At 38.8% G+C, this 16,706-nt stretch overlaps 1 protein-coding gene across 1 annotated transcript in view; it reads left to right on the forward strand.

Annotated features, from left to right (window-relative positions):
- Positions 1–16,706, forward strand: part of CLVS1 (clavesin 1) — a 171,420-nt gene that overhangs the window by 50,606 nt on the left and 104,108 nt on the right. The window contains exon 2 of the mRNA XM_077163202.1: positions 15,996–16,170. Coding sequence (XP_077019317.1) covers positions 15,996–16,170 — 175 coding nt within the window. The remainder of the gene's footprint in view (positions 1–15,995; positions 16,171–16,706) is intronic.

Raw genomic sequence — 16,706 nt, forward strand, 5'->3', positions numbered from 1 at the left:
GTGATCATTCTTTAGAACACTTGCATCACTCCAGGAAAAGAAATTAAAAGAAAAAGGGAAAAATTCATACATACCATACCCCTTACCCCTTCCTTTCATTGACCACTAGTATTTTCATCTACTGAGTTTAGTTTGCCCCTTACCCCCCATTATTTATTTGTTTTTTTATCCATATTTTTTTTACTCATCTATCCCTATCCTGGATAAAAGAAGCATCAGATACGAGGTTTACACAATCACAAAGTCACACTGTAAAAGTTTTATCTTTATGCAATCATCTTCTCCTAAATGTTTTTGACCACAGAAAATTGGGGTCCCATATGAGTTCTCATGTCCATGAACAGAGGTCTACTTAGCATCTCACTTGTTGCATTTTCTTCACTTCTTTTCTCTGTTTCTCAAGTGAGCTATTTTTTTTTACAAGTCTGTACATTTGGCATTATCAGATGTTATATCAGAATATGCTTTTCTTGTTATTGTAAAGTACCATGATAATGTGTTGTGAGAGGGAAACATTTCCAGAAATCACTAGAAGATTTTTGGTTCATGAACTGCAATTTTATTGCTCTGAAGATAAGCTAATGCTGTGATATACCATATTGTTAAGTGGACACACACACACATTCAAACAATCAGAAGACTCCAAGCAGTTTAGAGAATACATGTTCTCTTTTTACCCATATTTTTGGTTGTATACACTGAAATCAAAGGTAAAGCAAAAATGAGCAAAGCGATTGCCATATTGAGCAGAAGTAAAGCTGAGAGGAAAATTTTACTTAACTGTGTGATTCTCACTTGTCCTCTCAGTGACAGTTACAGGGGCTGAAGGTCATCTGGTCATTTGCTGTGAACCTTCCTTTCTGCTCTCCAGTGAGGGGTTGAATGGAGAGATATTGTTCTTCCAACGTGGCAGGCATGGTTGTCTGATGGGACTTCCTAGAAAAGTCTGGGGTATATGAAGGATGGTGGAGGATGGGTACATGCCTTAATCTTTCTCAGGAAGATTTGGGTGACATCAAGGTTTGTCAGAAGCCTGTTTCATCCTGTGTGCCAGTTTGAAAGTATTATGTACCCAAGAAAAGCCATGTTTCAATCTTGATTCAATCTTGTGAGAATCTGCTGTTTCTGTTCTTTTAGTCCTAATTCAATACTGCATGTTCAAAACCTTTGATTAGATTATCTCCCAGAGATGAGACTGTGTGTGTGACCTTTTGATTAGATAGAGATGTGACTCCACCCTTTCCAGAGTGGGGACAGGTCTTGATTAATTTACTAGAGTTTTTAAAAGGGAAAACATTTTGGAGAAACCTCAGAAACAACAGAGCTGACAGAAACTTCAGAATAGAGCTGACACAGATGCCGACACTTGGAGAACAGAGAAACGGATGTTTGGAGATGGTTGGAGCCCAGCAGACGTTGCCATGAGATAGATGTCAAGCAAGCCAGAACCCAGAGAGAGCCAAGGGCAGCCAAGAGATGAAAGCCAATTCTGGAGAAGCAAAATGAGGAACCTCCATAGGAGCAGAGACTAAAAGCAATGGAGCCCGGGAGCAAGGGACTAGCAGATGCCAGCAATATGCCCTTCCAGCTGATAGAGGTATTCCAGACCCATCGACTTTTCTTGAGTGAATGTATCTTTCCCTAGAGCCTTAGTTTGGATATTTTCATAGGCTTAGAACTATAAACTTGTAACTTATTAAATTCCCTTTACAAAAGCCATCCCATTTCTGGTATATTCTAGCAGTTTGCCAGCTAAACCCCCCTGTATCCATTTTATTGAATATGTCCTGAACCTGGTGCCTCCCCTCCACTTGCTCAGGTCTGGACTCCTTCAAGAATTCCCATATATTCAGGAGCTTCCCAGGAATGTCTAAATTGAGTGAAGTCTTCTTTATGAGCATCTGTTTCCCCCACAGGGGCCATAGATGAGCTACTCTTAGCTCAGAGGGAGGTCCTGGGTCTGCAGGACCTGCCCAGGCCCATTCTAGCTCCAGTCCAAGTGTTACTCCACAAAGATGTGGTACAGCCATGCCATAGGATACCACTTCAGCAATAAAAAGGAACAAATCATTAATACTTACAACAATTTAGGGGATTATGCTGTGTGAAGAAAAGCCAATCCCCAAACCTTGTACTCCATAAAATTCCATTTGTATAACATTTTTGAAATTACACAGTTTAGGAATGAAGAATAAGTGAGTGGTTGTAGGATTTAGAGATGAGAGTAGTAGGCAGGGTAGGGTGGAAGTGGGTATGGGTATCAAAAGGAACACAAAGGATCCTTACCTCAGTGGAGCCTTTTTCCTCCCAAATACTTGGGGTGAAGGGAAACTGCTAGAATAGGCATTTCTCCTCTTTCCATGAAGCTTCAACTGCAGCAAATGGGCTTTCCTCTTTATCTGATATATGAAGATTTGGGGGGGGGGGGCATCAAGATATATATTTTTTTCAGGGAGTATGGGCGTCAGCCCCACATACCCTGAGCATGATTTCTTGGAGAATGGACCCTGGACTCTGTTGTTAGACATGGGGTTCTAATTTCTGCTTATTTCTTTGCTATTTGGCTTCACCTGAGTGACCTTACTGAGCCACAATTCCTTCACCTGTGGGTGCTAATGCCTATTTCATAATCTTGTTGTGAGGGTAAAAGAGATGGTGGACATGACACATGCTACCTGTCACACATATATTAATAAACATCAGCTCCATTCCTTTCTCCTAAGAGAGATCAGCCCAAACATAGTTCTTTTGGTCTGAACACCAATAAACTCTGTCGTTTTTACATGGCTTTATCTGAGTTACCAGAGCCATATAAAATAAGAAGTTCCTGTTCTGCTAAGTTTCAAGATTAGCCTGTAGGGGAAAAAAGGAAAAGTCATAACATTTTTTTCTCAGCTACTTTGCATATCAGACTAAAATGGAGAAAATATGAGTTGTCATTTCATAGTATCTGATGTGGAATATAAACAAAAGCTCTTCCACTAAATCTTGAAGATTTTATGACTTCTGCTTAAGCAATAAGCAAAAAAAGCCACATTCAATAATGACAAATGGATCAGAGAAGAATGCATAAATGAGCGGAAGTGAATGTATCCGGTCAGCATGGAATAATAACTGAACACGTTCTGCCCCTACTCAGTACTGTCCAAGCCCTTACTTTCATCCTCATAATCCCAAAGTATCAGATCATCTCCTTTGCAAATTAAATATTCCAAATGATTGTCTCCAAGCCAAAATGAGACCTGTCTTCACTGTCCCATCGCTTGACACAACTGGCTTCCTGGGCTACAGAGAGAGTCCATCAGGACAAATTGATGGATGCAAGCTTGCCTGGCGCCCTTCAGGGTCAGATGAGAGAGAAATAGAAGGGTGATAGGAGAGCCAGTCTGTAGGGGTGCTTCACGTCATACACTGGACTTCTCTCCCGGCTTCCAGTTGTATTTCCCACCTTTGGGGGCACCTATTCAGATGGCTCATGTCAGGGGTCCATGCATTAAAAATATATTTATCAATATCCTGCTTCTTCCTAAATGGTAGCAAGGCATCTCTAAGGACATAACAATTGACCCAAGATTTAAAGGATGAGGAAGCATTAGCCTGGTGAAGAGAAGGGAAAGATCCTAGACAAGCAGGAAGAGCTCAGTGCAAGAGAGAAGCAGCGAGAGAGATTCTCAACTCCATGAATTGCTCAGCCTCCCACCTGAGTCATTATTTCTTCTCTAGAATGTTCTTTTGTCTCAGGAACCTTGTTACTCTTCTGCAGCCAACTGCCCAAGTAGTTTCACTGAACTTCCTTATATGAAATTAGAAGGTTATAAGCATTTGGGATGAGATTTCACTCTGTAGGCACTGTGCATTGCAAGATGTTTCGCGTTACCATCCTTTGCCCAATACATGCTGGTAGCATTCTCCAAATACTGTGAAAACCAATAACATGCCCTCTCATAGACATATTACTAAATGTCGCTGAATCTGGGAGGGGGTGATACCACCTCCCACTGTGACTCACTGGGTAATCACCAAGATCCTTGTAAGCTCTCATTTGCCTCATTTTATTTCGAACTCCATCTAAATTCTTCCACTGCCTGCCCTGTATCTTTAGTAACACCTGGAGGAGTTGGGGACTTATAGGCTGCAGGCTCTGCCTTCAGCTTGCTGCAGTCAGCAATTACTTACAGTATTTGTATGTTCCCTCATGGTCCAGAGAATTATGTAGGTGGGCGAGTATGAGCCTTGATTCCTGAATGTGGGAGAAGCAGACGGAAAGCTCTGAGAATGTTCTGGATGAGACAGAACTAGGAAAAACCTCATTATACATTGGTTAATAGAAAAGAAATGGGCAATGGCCCATGACTTGTGGCTAGTGAAGATTAAAGCTGGAGGGGAAAATATAGGCTCCATCACTCCAGAGACTGAGCATTTAAATTTTTCCTTTTTCATTCTTTGGAAATTAAACTGCTGATTTTTTAAAAATAGTCCCTTTACTTGAGTTTTTGCCCAATGGCAATAATCTCTGAGATTTTGTTAGGATTTTGTAGAGGAGCTGAAATCCTTCTTCAGCAAAATTCCAACTCCTAAAATGTTTTCTCTCTTTGAGTGAGTATTTAAAATATATAAATATGTTTGTATATATATATGCATAGTACATTTTCCAAATTCTGCTTTCCTATTAATAGTGTAGGGTATGTTGCACCTACTTTGAAGATGATTGTATACAGATATTTTACAGTATCTCCTACAGTGGAGCTGCTATTAAGGGGCAGCAATAAATAATAACACTGGCTCTCTTTGCTTAGAGAATAATCTGTGGTGTAAATAAGTTAAAGAAACAAACATTGCCTTATCCAGTTCCATAAAATAATTCCCCAGAGAAGCGCTGGAGCTGCCATGAGGAGAGGTACCTTGGGGGACAAAATTAACCATCCAAACACAGCCAGCCTCTGGTGGGAAGAGTCAACCAGCCCTTTGGGTTATTTTCTCTTTGTTAAATGAGCTAAGTTGAATCTTTATTCATTCTTTTATGAATTTGTGCAATGTTGTCTTTTTTTTTGCTTCTGATTCCTAGAATCATAGTGTAAAAATAAGGAGACTCTTTTCTGACCCGGGGGTAGGGATTGGTTCCAATGGAGCTCCCAGCCTCTAGGTTTATGAAGAGAGGACCCGCCTGCTCACCAGTGCAGAAGGACCCCTGCTACTCTTTGGTCTCCATTACCTGCCTGTGTTGGGCTGTACCATGGCCAGGTGGCTGAGTGTGTGGGTCTTCTAGGGAAATAACTCTTCTATCTCCATTCTGGCACGTCTGGTCCTGCCAATGAACTATTAAAGTCAGAATTCTCTAGACTACAGCTGTCTTCTGAAATCTCAACAAGGAACTTTTCTGTTGGAGGTAAACATGAATTCAGTTTGGAATGAAAGTGTATGTGGGATATGTCGAAGGCTTTTCTCCTTCTAAGCCATGGGAATAGGTTGATCTTGATTTCAAAGGGGTGAACAGGTTGCCTCCCATTATTATTATCTGTGGAGCATCAAGAAGCATTAGATGACTTCATCAAGACCAAGAATTCTTTCCATCAGATTTACCCAACTCATGCAAAAATTCAAAAACAATGTAGTCAGTGGTATCACCTTGAACCTCATAACTGTGAAGGTCAACAGACAGCCTTATGCCCTTATGTCTCTAAGAATCTATTTTCTTTAAGCATCTTGAGGAAGATGAACTAGCTGAAGATGATAACCAAGTAAAAGAAGGCCAACCTGGAAACCAGCCAACAAGCTGCATTTCTGTCAAGGGAGGTGATAGAGCTTATAAAACTATCCTGAATATACTACCTATGAAATGAGACTTCTTCCCATTACATAATGATTTCCTGTAGCTCTCTCCTTTTAATCTTTCATGAATTTGATTTCTTGCTGCTATTGCAGTGGCTTATGATTCAGAGAGCTAGAATTTTAAAAAGGGGAAAGGATAAACCAATTTGGAAAATTTCAATCATATTGCAGAATCTCTAAGTTCAATCAGTCTCTATTTAATCTGATGTCAATTGCAATTGCCCATATTTTTCAGGGTCCAGATTCCCAGTTATAGATAACAAATTTTAGAGCTTTCATACTTCTCTTGGTTTGGAGATCTTGTTACCTTAACAAGAAATATATATGTATTTTAACTTTTTTATTGGATAGCATACCATATACCCAAAGCAAAGAAATAAAAAAGCAATAGTTTTCAAAGCACTCTTCAACAAGTAGTTAGGGACAGATTCCAGAGTTTGTCATGGGCTACCACACAATTCTCTTAGACTTTTCCTACTAGCTGCTCCAGAATATAGGAGGCTAAAGGCTTAAATATTTTATCACCACAACCAACTTTCTTTCTTGTGCCAAGAAATATTAAGGTTTCATGTTTTTATTGGAGGTAGACAATGTTTTGAATTAAGTAAAATTCTGAGATGTTGTATACTTCCATCTTAAATCGTGGTGTGCTTTCCACGAAATGCAGCATCTATAGAGTTGTTTCGCTCACACACTATTTAATTCGAATTGCCTTGCGCACTATCATTAGAGGTTGCAATTTTGGAAAGGAACCTCTTGATTGCAAGAGTAATTGCAGCATATCACCCAAAGGGAAGGAGCTCAGGAAGGAAAAATCATTCAAAATAATGTAAAACCACGGGATGCATGTTTTTGTGCTGTCTTCCCATCTTATTGTTCAATTTATTATCCTGAAAGTGTTTTTGTGGTTTTAAGGGCCAGACATGCTCATGTTTTCAAGTGACAACTAGTGCATGCCAATGGACCCTGTGTATTATCTATAAATATCTACTGAATTCCATCGGAAGTAAGAGTAATGTGGCTATCTTTGTTAACTCACCCAAATCATGGTAACATCTGGCTGTTTGTAACCCTGTTTGAGGCCCCTATGCCCCCAGCTCAGTGTCTAGTCATCAATAAATTGTTATGGAGTGATAAATAATTAAATTTATAAACCTGGAAGATGCTATTTTTATGATGCTTAGAAGATGCTAGTTTTTGCTGGGTGTGTGTGTGTGTGTGTATTTTCTTCACATCAACTGCAAAGTCATTTTCTCTAATTCTTTGTACAGGAAGCTGGAGGCATCTGGCAATCTACCATCTGTTTTCATTTTATAGCTGTAGAAAGCCTTGGTATGGGCTTTGGTCAGGGATAGAATGACTGAAATGGAGGTGCTAAAATTGATGTTTATTTAACTGTATTAAGTGATGATTTACATTCTTGAGTTTCTTCCTTGTTTTTACTTTTCCTCAGTTCCTCAGTTAAGGAATTTACCAGAACACATAAGCATGAAATTAATTTTTCTTAGTAGCTTAGTAATGGGTGGAATACTCATAACTCACTTCCACTGGGTTTTTTTCTTTCTTCCCCTCCTGTTCCCTCTGTATACTGGCCCAATACCCATCCACAGGATGGGAGGAAATAAACTCCTTTCCCACTAGAATCCCAGGGTCTCTTAAAAGTCATCTTTGGGGACCAGTTGTTTTCCAGTGGACTAAGGAATCTCATGGAATACCAATCTTCCTATCTGGACACATCCTTCCAGCATTTATTACTAATTGTTCCAGGTTGTCCTTTTCTCCGTTTCATCATTCATGCCTACATTAATTTTATATGATATAGACATGACCCTATAATAAATCAATGCTAAATTTTAAGGTTTAGACTCCTTTCCTCCTCTTGAGTGTATGATATTCTGTAAAATGTTATTCTCTATCAATAGGAGTCATGATGGAAAAAGTGTTTAGAACACATCTGACATCACTACGCCCAAGAACAAATTTAAGAGTCATTGAATGTAGTAAGGAAACTTGCTGGCTGCTGCTCCCAGAGTAGATTTTTGTCTGTTTTCAGTATTTCAGAGTCTCCAACTGGCTGGTCCAGCCTGCCTGCCTCCCTGCCTTCCCTAAAATGCATGGCATCTGCTAATAATAACTTATCACATTTGAATGGCAGGAGTACAGAGCTCACCAAACCACATGACTCTAGGCACCCGCATTCCAGCCCCAAGGGTGTGTGCTGCTGCTCCAGGTGTCCATTCTCACTGCATAAGAACTAACCCCAAAAGCAGCATCTCTACTCAGTTGCTGGTCCTTCACAATATACTTGCCTTCCTTTTCTTCGTGCCCAAAGGACTCTTCTCCATTTGACCATTTCACCTCTCACCTCATCTATCATGGTCACCTCCTAATTGGGCTGCTTGACTCCAGGCCCCTGGCCCTCCAATCTACTTACCCCCATCCAAATCTGAAGCACAACTGCCATCAATTCCCTCTTCTACAAGAATATTCCATACTTCCCCAGCAAGCAAAACACAACCACACATCTTACCTTATTGCTACTGTCCTCTTTACTCGCCCTGGTAAATTTGTGAACTTGCCAGTGCTCCCAAGGCATAATCTCTACCTCTCAGCAACTACTGTCATTTGTTCAGCTCCTTCTGCATTTCCTCTCCTGGTTCCATGTATCCAAACCTCCCCATTCTTCACAGCCCAGCTGAAGACTTTCCTAAACCCCTAAGCTGTAAGTGATCTCTTGTCATAATTGCCAAACCCTTTGTTATCCCTCTTATTTTCTACCTGATCTCATGATTATTTTCCTTGCCGCTGAAAACCATCATGACAATCATCACCTTCTATGTATTAATGTGAACCTGTTGCTCTGCTAAGGATTTATGTAAATTATCTTATTTCATTATTCCCATCGAGATAAATGCTACTCTTCCCTCTACGAGTAAGAAAGCCAAACCACAAAGAAAGTAACTTGCTAGGATCACAGAGAAGAATCAGAATTTGAATCAGTCTACTTCAAACCCTATGCTTTTAATCACTATGTTTCATTACCTCCTGGGTACATATTTTTAAAATTTCTCCTGTTGGTTTCCATCGACTAGCAGAAAGGTAAAAACATATATATATCCTTTTACCTTTGTGACTTCCACAAAGTAGAGCTTCATTAAATTTTTAAAAATTTTAATTTAAATTTAAATAAATTTTTCTTTTTATTTCCTGACTCTTTATCCAGTACCAGATACCATGGTTTATTCAAACCATCTTTATTTAATTTAAAGCAAAAAACTAAATAGAGGGGAAATGACTTTAGCAGAATTAACAATAAATGATGAAACACGTACCTGTGCTATTTTTATTATTGTTCTCCAAAGAAACGCAAACAAGGAAGCAGCTTGGCAGGCTGGAATTTGCTAGATTTAGTTTCAAGTATCATTTTGAATGATGGCTATCAGTCCTCTGAAATAAAGTGTTTATATTAAAAAATGGAAAGTCCTGCCAGGATTGGTCTAGAGAACTAGTTTCTTACTTCATGCTTTACTTGAGTGAGAGAATCATCTCTTCAAAATTCCATCATTATTTTTTCTAAAGTAGTTCAAAATCAGGACCCCATTCCTAGCCACAATGTTGAAGAACTTGGCCCTTTGTGTTTGGTCCCCCATAAGCAGATGTTTGGGTTGGGGGGAGGTGGGTTGGGGCTGAGGACGACTGCCCCATAATTTTTCCTTATATTTTGTCATACTTGGTGGACATAGACAAATATATGAAGTGACTACTTTTTTTTATAAACTATACACCATTTTACGTGAGAATCTGAAACCTGTAGTGAACCAAGAACTCAGAAAGCATATGAAATGTGTTAGCTTGCTGCTTATCTAAAACTCCACTCAAAGGAACTTGGCCTTGCATATTGTAAGATGTTTGACTAGTATTCAATGTGTTAATCCTTTTATCTGATGCCAAGGCCTTGAAAGCCTAGCTATTCTCATATTACAGCTATTAATAAATCAATAGGTAGCTCATTATTCTGGTATTAGGAGGAATTAAAGTCATGCAAACAAAAATCCAAGTTTTCTGTATTGAGCAAGATAGTATTAAGCTAAAAGAAATAATACATGTGTGCAATGTTTTCTTTTCTTTATTTTTTATTTCCTCCCTCCCTCCTTCCTACGTTCCTTCCTTTGTTTCTTCCTTCTTTCCTTCCTTCCTACTCTTGAGAATATGCCTCTTATCAAACCACCTATGTCAGAGTTAAATGCAGGCTTCTGTTTCTTGGGTGACCATCTCTACTGAGAAATTGTGAGCAATTGTCTAATTAGACTTTCCAGCTAAGATTCAGGAGAGTAAATTTAAGATTAACCTCTTGCTAATATGAATTCTACTACAGAAAAGTCAAACATTTTTATTAATATCCCCACTGCACCTAACATTTTCAAAATACCAACAATATTTTTGCATTTTCCCTGATGGTTCCATTGAGAAATATTATTCATTTGCCTAGGAGGACAGTGATGCACAGTCTATCCAGCTAAAACCAGACAAACATAGGAATGACAAGAACCCATATAAAAAATGCAGCACCTCAATTCTCAATCTCAGACTGGGTTCCAAAAACCCTCAGGCCTAGCAGAGGAGAAAATACATTCATTTGGACACACACAGTTGAATTTTGTACGCTTTCCATTGTCACCACCCTGAGTGCAAGGTCAAGAGATTTCAAATTAAAATTGGCCAAAGACCTTTAACTATTAATGTTAATAGACTTCTGGCTGTAGCAGAAAAATTAGCATAGGAATATGCATTTTGCGGCTTCCTAAATGACTAAGAGCTTGCCCACTGCCCCTCCTGAAGAAGTAGAGCCACTTGCAACTGATACCCATCATGTCTTTACATGAGTATCTAGTCAACATAACCTGTCTTTTCTTCTATGATTCTAGCCCTGGGATCTAGGTTGTAGAATCGCCACTGCAAATTCAGAACACAAAAGGATCACTTCTGGAAACTTAAATATCTTTTCATTGGTGAGAGCTCATTATTTTCCACTATTTGCATCTCATTTGTGTTATGCTGTTAACTTAGACATTTAAAGCCTCTTGTAGACATGGTGAGTGATCAACCCATCATGACAAAACTAGAACCTCAAATAAGTCACTATTTGTCATCTCTAATTGTTCATAGTATAATGCTGAGATCCCTGTCGATAAATCATTACTACATCCTAATTAATATAAAATCATCCTTTTTGGGGGGAGAATTTTAAGTTTTCTTTTTCCTGGTATTTACATCCTTTTGCAATTTGTAGTTCACATAGTGTTTTCACATACGGTATCATATTTGATAATATAATTATCAATCTAAAACTGTTATCATCCATAATTGACTGTATAAACACGATGAAAGTATAGAAAAAGAAAAAAGAAATGTAAATATCCTTTTGTTATCTGGTAGTTTATTCTGATACAAGTGCTAAATTGTTCCAATAGAATTGTGACTGTAAGCAATAAAGAAAATAAAAATTATTTTCTCTGGGTTATGAAAGTTAAATAATGTATAAATCTAAATGAGTAGACAAAATGAGAAAATTCTGGAAATATCTTCTTTTGTTCTCATTTTCCCAATTTGCATGAACTAGCTGAATTGTTTATTATGATCATTTTTGGTTTCCTTAGAAACCTTGATAGAAGATTTGTGGAGAATCGCCATAGAAGAATACAAACTCTCATTGATATGTTTTGTAAAAACAATTTTTTTGTTTAGAACCATTTTAACTTTATGGATCCATTGTGAAGACTACCTTGTACCCAGTTTCTCTTATTATTAACATTAGTTGTAATTAATGAACCAACAGTGACTCATTATTTTTAACTCAAGCCCTCGTTTTATTCAGATTTCCTTTGTTTTCACCTACTGCTCCTTTTCCATTCCACAGTTCCTCCCAGGACACCATGTTACATTTAGTCATCATGTTTCCTTGGCCTCCTTTTGGCTGTGACAGTTTCTCAGGATTTCCTTGTTTTTTGATGACCTTGACCGTTTCGAGGAGCACTAATCAGTGTTTTGTAGAATGTCCCTCCGTTGGGATTTATCTGATGCTTTTCTCATGATTAATCTGGGTATATGGGATTTGGGTAGGAAGGCCACAGAGGTAAAATATCATTTTCATCACTTCATATCGAGGGAAAATACTGTCAACATGATTTATCACTGTTGCTGTTGACCTTGATCACCCAGCTGAAGGCAGTGTTTGTTGGGTTCCTCCACTGTAACGTTACTCCTTTCCCCTTTTACCAAACTGTACTCTCCGGAAGGAAGTGACTATGCTCTGCCCACAATTAAGGGTGAGGCCTCATGCTCCATCTCCTCGAGGGCAGAGTATCTACAAACATTATTTGATCTACCGGGTATTTTAAATTATAAAAAGATGGGAGGATTTCACAGGTCTAAAGTACAGTAAATAGCAAAGAGGGCAAAAATGAGGAAATCCAAATGAGGAAGCCAGGCAGTAACCCAGATAGTCATTGCAGCTAAGGTTATGCCTGGGGTCACACTCCCCGGTGGGGGTAAAGCCTCATGTTTCCAGACACATTCCACTCAACTTTTTCCTGCCCTTCCAGTTTGAATTTCCGAATTCAAACATTTGGAAACTATAATGAAGTCCAGAATCCTTTTACTTTTCCCCTGGGATCATCCCATGAATACAGCATTCCATTCATTGCCAGTGTTTACCCTGTAATAAGGTTCTGGTCTCCAAAATGCATAAAATTGTTTTTCCAGGTTTCCGGTAGAATTCCATGTTCTTTCTTGGAAATGGATACATGATGGAAAGAGGTGCTCTCTCTCATTTATACAGAGGGTAAAATGAAGTAGAGATTAAGTGATTGTCTAAAGATCTTATTAATAAAGGATTTCAACTGAAAGCATTATCTCAAAACTCCCTAAAGATCTACTTATTATCAATACAATGACCCTATCTACTTCCAGAATTCTCCTTGATCTTTCTGTCACATTTGACTTGCCGACTATGCCCTGTTATTGGGTAGCTATTGCTGTGTAACAAATCATCCCAAAACTCAGTGACTTAAAACAATATCATTCATTATTGGTCACCTAACTGAAGAGAGATGCAGTGTATCTAGGGGGAGTTCATCTCAGTGGCTCTGCTTCTCAGGGAGATCTGCTAGGTGGCTGGGGAGTCATTGGTCAGGTGTCTCTTATTTTTCTCAAAGGTCCAGCAGGCTACCAAGAGCCTGGTTTTCTCGAGGCAATGGCAAGAAAACAAGTGGTGACATCTGAGGTCTTTTAAGCTTAGTCTCAGAATCGGCACATTGTCATTTCTGCCATTGGTCAAAGCAAGTTGCATGATCAAGACAAAAGTCAAGGGACAGCAAATGCACACTATCCTCAATGAGACAGTAGCTAGTATGCGGATGCAGTGATAAGTGAAGAATTGTATTATACACTAACATCTTGAAACATTCTTCTCTTCTGGCCTGTTAGCTTGCTGGCTTGCTTGCTTCTTTCCTTCCTTCTTCTCTTTCTTTCTAATACCATTCTGAGCCTCTCATCTCTTATTATTTCTTTAATTCTTCATTCTCCAACCTCCATACCATATATAAGTTTTACCTAAGGCTCAGTCTCTTGGTCCTGATTTTCTCCACGTATATCTTCTTCCACAGAAAGTTTATACAGGACCAAACTCACCTAATGATAATTTCCAACGATTTCCAATAATCGTTGGTCCCACTGTACTGAAATCTATGTTTCTTCCCAATACAAAACCTTATCTCTGAAAAAACTTGGGTCTTTAGATAAATTGCTCTCAGGTGAATGCAAAAACAAAACAAAACTCTAATGAAAACATACCCTATGTAAATAAGTGTACAGTATATCTATTAATGAAAACGGAAAATGTCCGGAAGAAAACAATGATGATAAGAACTTTATAAAACTATGAGAAATGGTTAAAGCTGCTAATAGTTTTCATTTTTTAATCTAGAGATTATACAGGGGTCATGAAAACCAACTCTAGACAATTGGAAGTATGTAGTGTGAGAAGACCTGAGGGTTTTTTCTTTGTAGCAGAACTGCACTGATTGGGAAGGCGAATGTTAGCTTGGTATACAGAAGAAATATTTAGTGAGAAAACTTCTACAGAAACAGAAGGAACTATATGTCTATTTTTCACATGTGATACTATAAGAAATATCTTACTCTCCCTTCTCCCAATTGTCTATCAAAATTTTATCATCTGTGCTGGTTTGAAAGGATATATGTCCCCTAGAAAAGCCATGTTTTAATCTAAATCCCATTTCATAAAGGCAGAATAATCCCTATTCATTGCTGTATGTTTGAAACTGTAATGAGATCATTTCTCTGGAGATGTGATTTAATCAAGAGTGGTTGTTAACCTGGATTAGGTGATGACATGTCTCCACTTATTTGGGTGGGTCTTGATTAGTTTCGGAGTCCTATAAAAGAGGAAACGTTTTGGAGAATGAAAGAAATTCAGAGAGAGCAGAGCAGAATGACATAGCCATGAGAAGCACAGTCTAACAGCCAGCGACCTTTGGAGATGAAGAAAGGAAATGCCTCCCAGGGACCTTCATGTAACAGGAAGCCAAGAGAAGAAGCTAACAGGTGATGCCATGTTCACCATATGCTCTTCCAGATGAGAGAGGAACCCTGACTGTGTTCATCATGTGCCTTCTCACTAGAGAGAAAAATCCTGAACTTCATCAGCTTTCTTGAACCAAGGTATCTTTCCCTGGATGCCTTAGATTGAACATTTCTATAGACTTGTTTTAATTGGGACGTTTTCTCAGCTTTGGAACTGTAAACTAGCAACTGATTAAATTCCCCTTTTTAAAAGTCATTCTATTTCTGGTATATTACATTCTGGCAGCTAGCAAACTAGAACACCATCTTTCAAGACTTTCTCAGATCTTTTTCCCTCCATGAGCTCTTCCCCAACTACTCAGATTTTAATAATTCTTTTCAGCTCATGTTGCTAATCTCTCACCTCACTGCAACTAAATCGATAGTTCTTTGAAAGTAGAAAATACGTTTTACTAATTTATAACTGTAAGAAATGTGAGGCTGGGCTTAAGATAACCATTCAATAAATTCTTACTGGTTAACTGTTGGATCACAGATTTCCTGATTTCTAATCTGGAGTCATGATGTTTAGTTAGGATTTGATCCAGGTTGGAATGCTCAAGAATCTTACTCCATTTCACAGGAGGATTGGCTTCTGATTTTAAAGCTCACCTCAAGGGAACAGCAGATTTTGCCATCATTTGCTCTCCAAGCTTTTATTTTCCAGTATACCCATGGGAGACACTGAGATCCTCTGAGATCTTAGATTTAATTCTCAGATAACTCGCTAGGTGCACGACATTCCACACGGAGCAAATATGCCAACATTGTTCTATGTTTGAAAATTATATAAAACAAAAATCAGTGGGTGACCGAGAATCCATGATATGGAAGAGCACATACAACTCCTGAGGACTGTCACTCTGGTTTGTATTCAGGTCTGCCTGTTGTCATAGCTACTGATGTACCCAAAGCGATTTCCTTCCTAAACCACACTCAGTAGAACTTCAATGAAAATAAGCCATTCCCTTTGCTTTATTTTTCTCTATCCATGAATTAAGCAAAAAAAAAAAAAAAATAGCATCAATTGCATAGATTTTATTACACTTTTAGCAAAATGTTAAACATACAAAAAGAATAAATGAGGTTTAATCACAATAAGTGCCTCTAATTGAGGTCATACCTCATTCGTTCTGTAATGAGGTGCTGGGGATACAAGGACTGCGGCTCATTCCTTTCCCCAAAGGATATCTCAGCCCTGTGAATAAGGAATGCATTTCAGCAAGATGATGTCAGGGCTGTGCTGCAGGCAGCCTGTAGAGAACTACGGGAATGCGAAGGAGAGACACCTCATTAAGTTGAGGTCAGTGAGGTCAGACTTCTACCCTGTGGTCTCAAAGTGTTGTTCCTATGAAATCTAGTCAATGCATTTTCAGTAGCTCTGGGCACAGGAAACCTGATGTGGTTCTGTGGGCAGGATTTGTGGAGCACAGGAGGTAGAGGAGAAACAGTGTCACATGCAATGTACTACCTGCCACCTGTCAATATTCACAAACAGCCTCTCCTTTCTGCTCTGGCCATAGGAACTCCTTCACAGACATCCTGCGTGCCATCCTGTTGTCACTGGAAGTCCTTATTGAAGATCCAGAGCTTCAGATAAATGGTTTCATTTTAATTATAGACTGGAGTAATTTTTCCTTCAAACAAGCCTCCAAACTGACACCTTCCATCCTCAAACTGGCCATTGAAGGGTTACAGGTATGTTCAATGAATGTCCCAGGTGAGACCCTGTGTGATGGTATACACTTTTTTTTTTTATTACTTCAACCAAGGTAAAGAAAAACGTAGATAAAATTCATCTGTGAATACTCCATATTCTTACCTCAACCTGAGTTTAGATGGTTGGTGCTTTCTTTTTTCTTAATTATCTCTCATTTTCATTAATAACTCTAAATTACTGTTACCATGGGCACAAATTATCTACTGTAGCAATTATGAATAAAGCTTGGAGATATTTAGCCTAATCCATCTGAGAGTTCACAAAAATTAAAACTAGAAAACATCTGCTTTATGAGCATATCCTATATGGAGGTGGTGTGGGAGCTTTCCAGGTTTTCCAGAAGCATCCTTGTGCCCCCAAAATGTACCCTGTGGATCGTCACTTTCTAAAAGTGCAGTGTGCCGCAGTGTTTGTGCTGCACTGTTTATACTGCAGTGGATCACTTAGGGGCAAACAAAAGAAGCAGATGAAACATTCCCTCCTGCTTCTATGAGCAGTTGTCATGACTCTGGGA

Source organism: Tamandua tetradactyla, chromosome 6 (genome assembly GCF_023851605.1).
Source record: "Tamandua tetradactyla isolate mTamTet1 chromosome 6, mTamTet1.pri, whole genome shotgun sequence".
Taxonomy (NCBI): domain Eukaryota; kingdom Metazoa; phylum Chordata; class Mammalia; order Pilosa; family Myrmecophagidae; genus Tamandua; species Tamandua tetradactyla.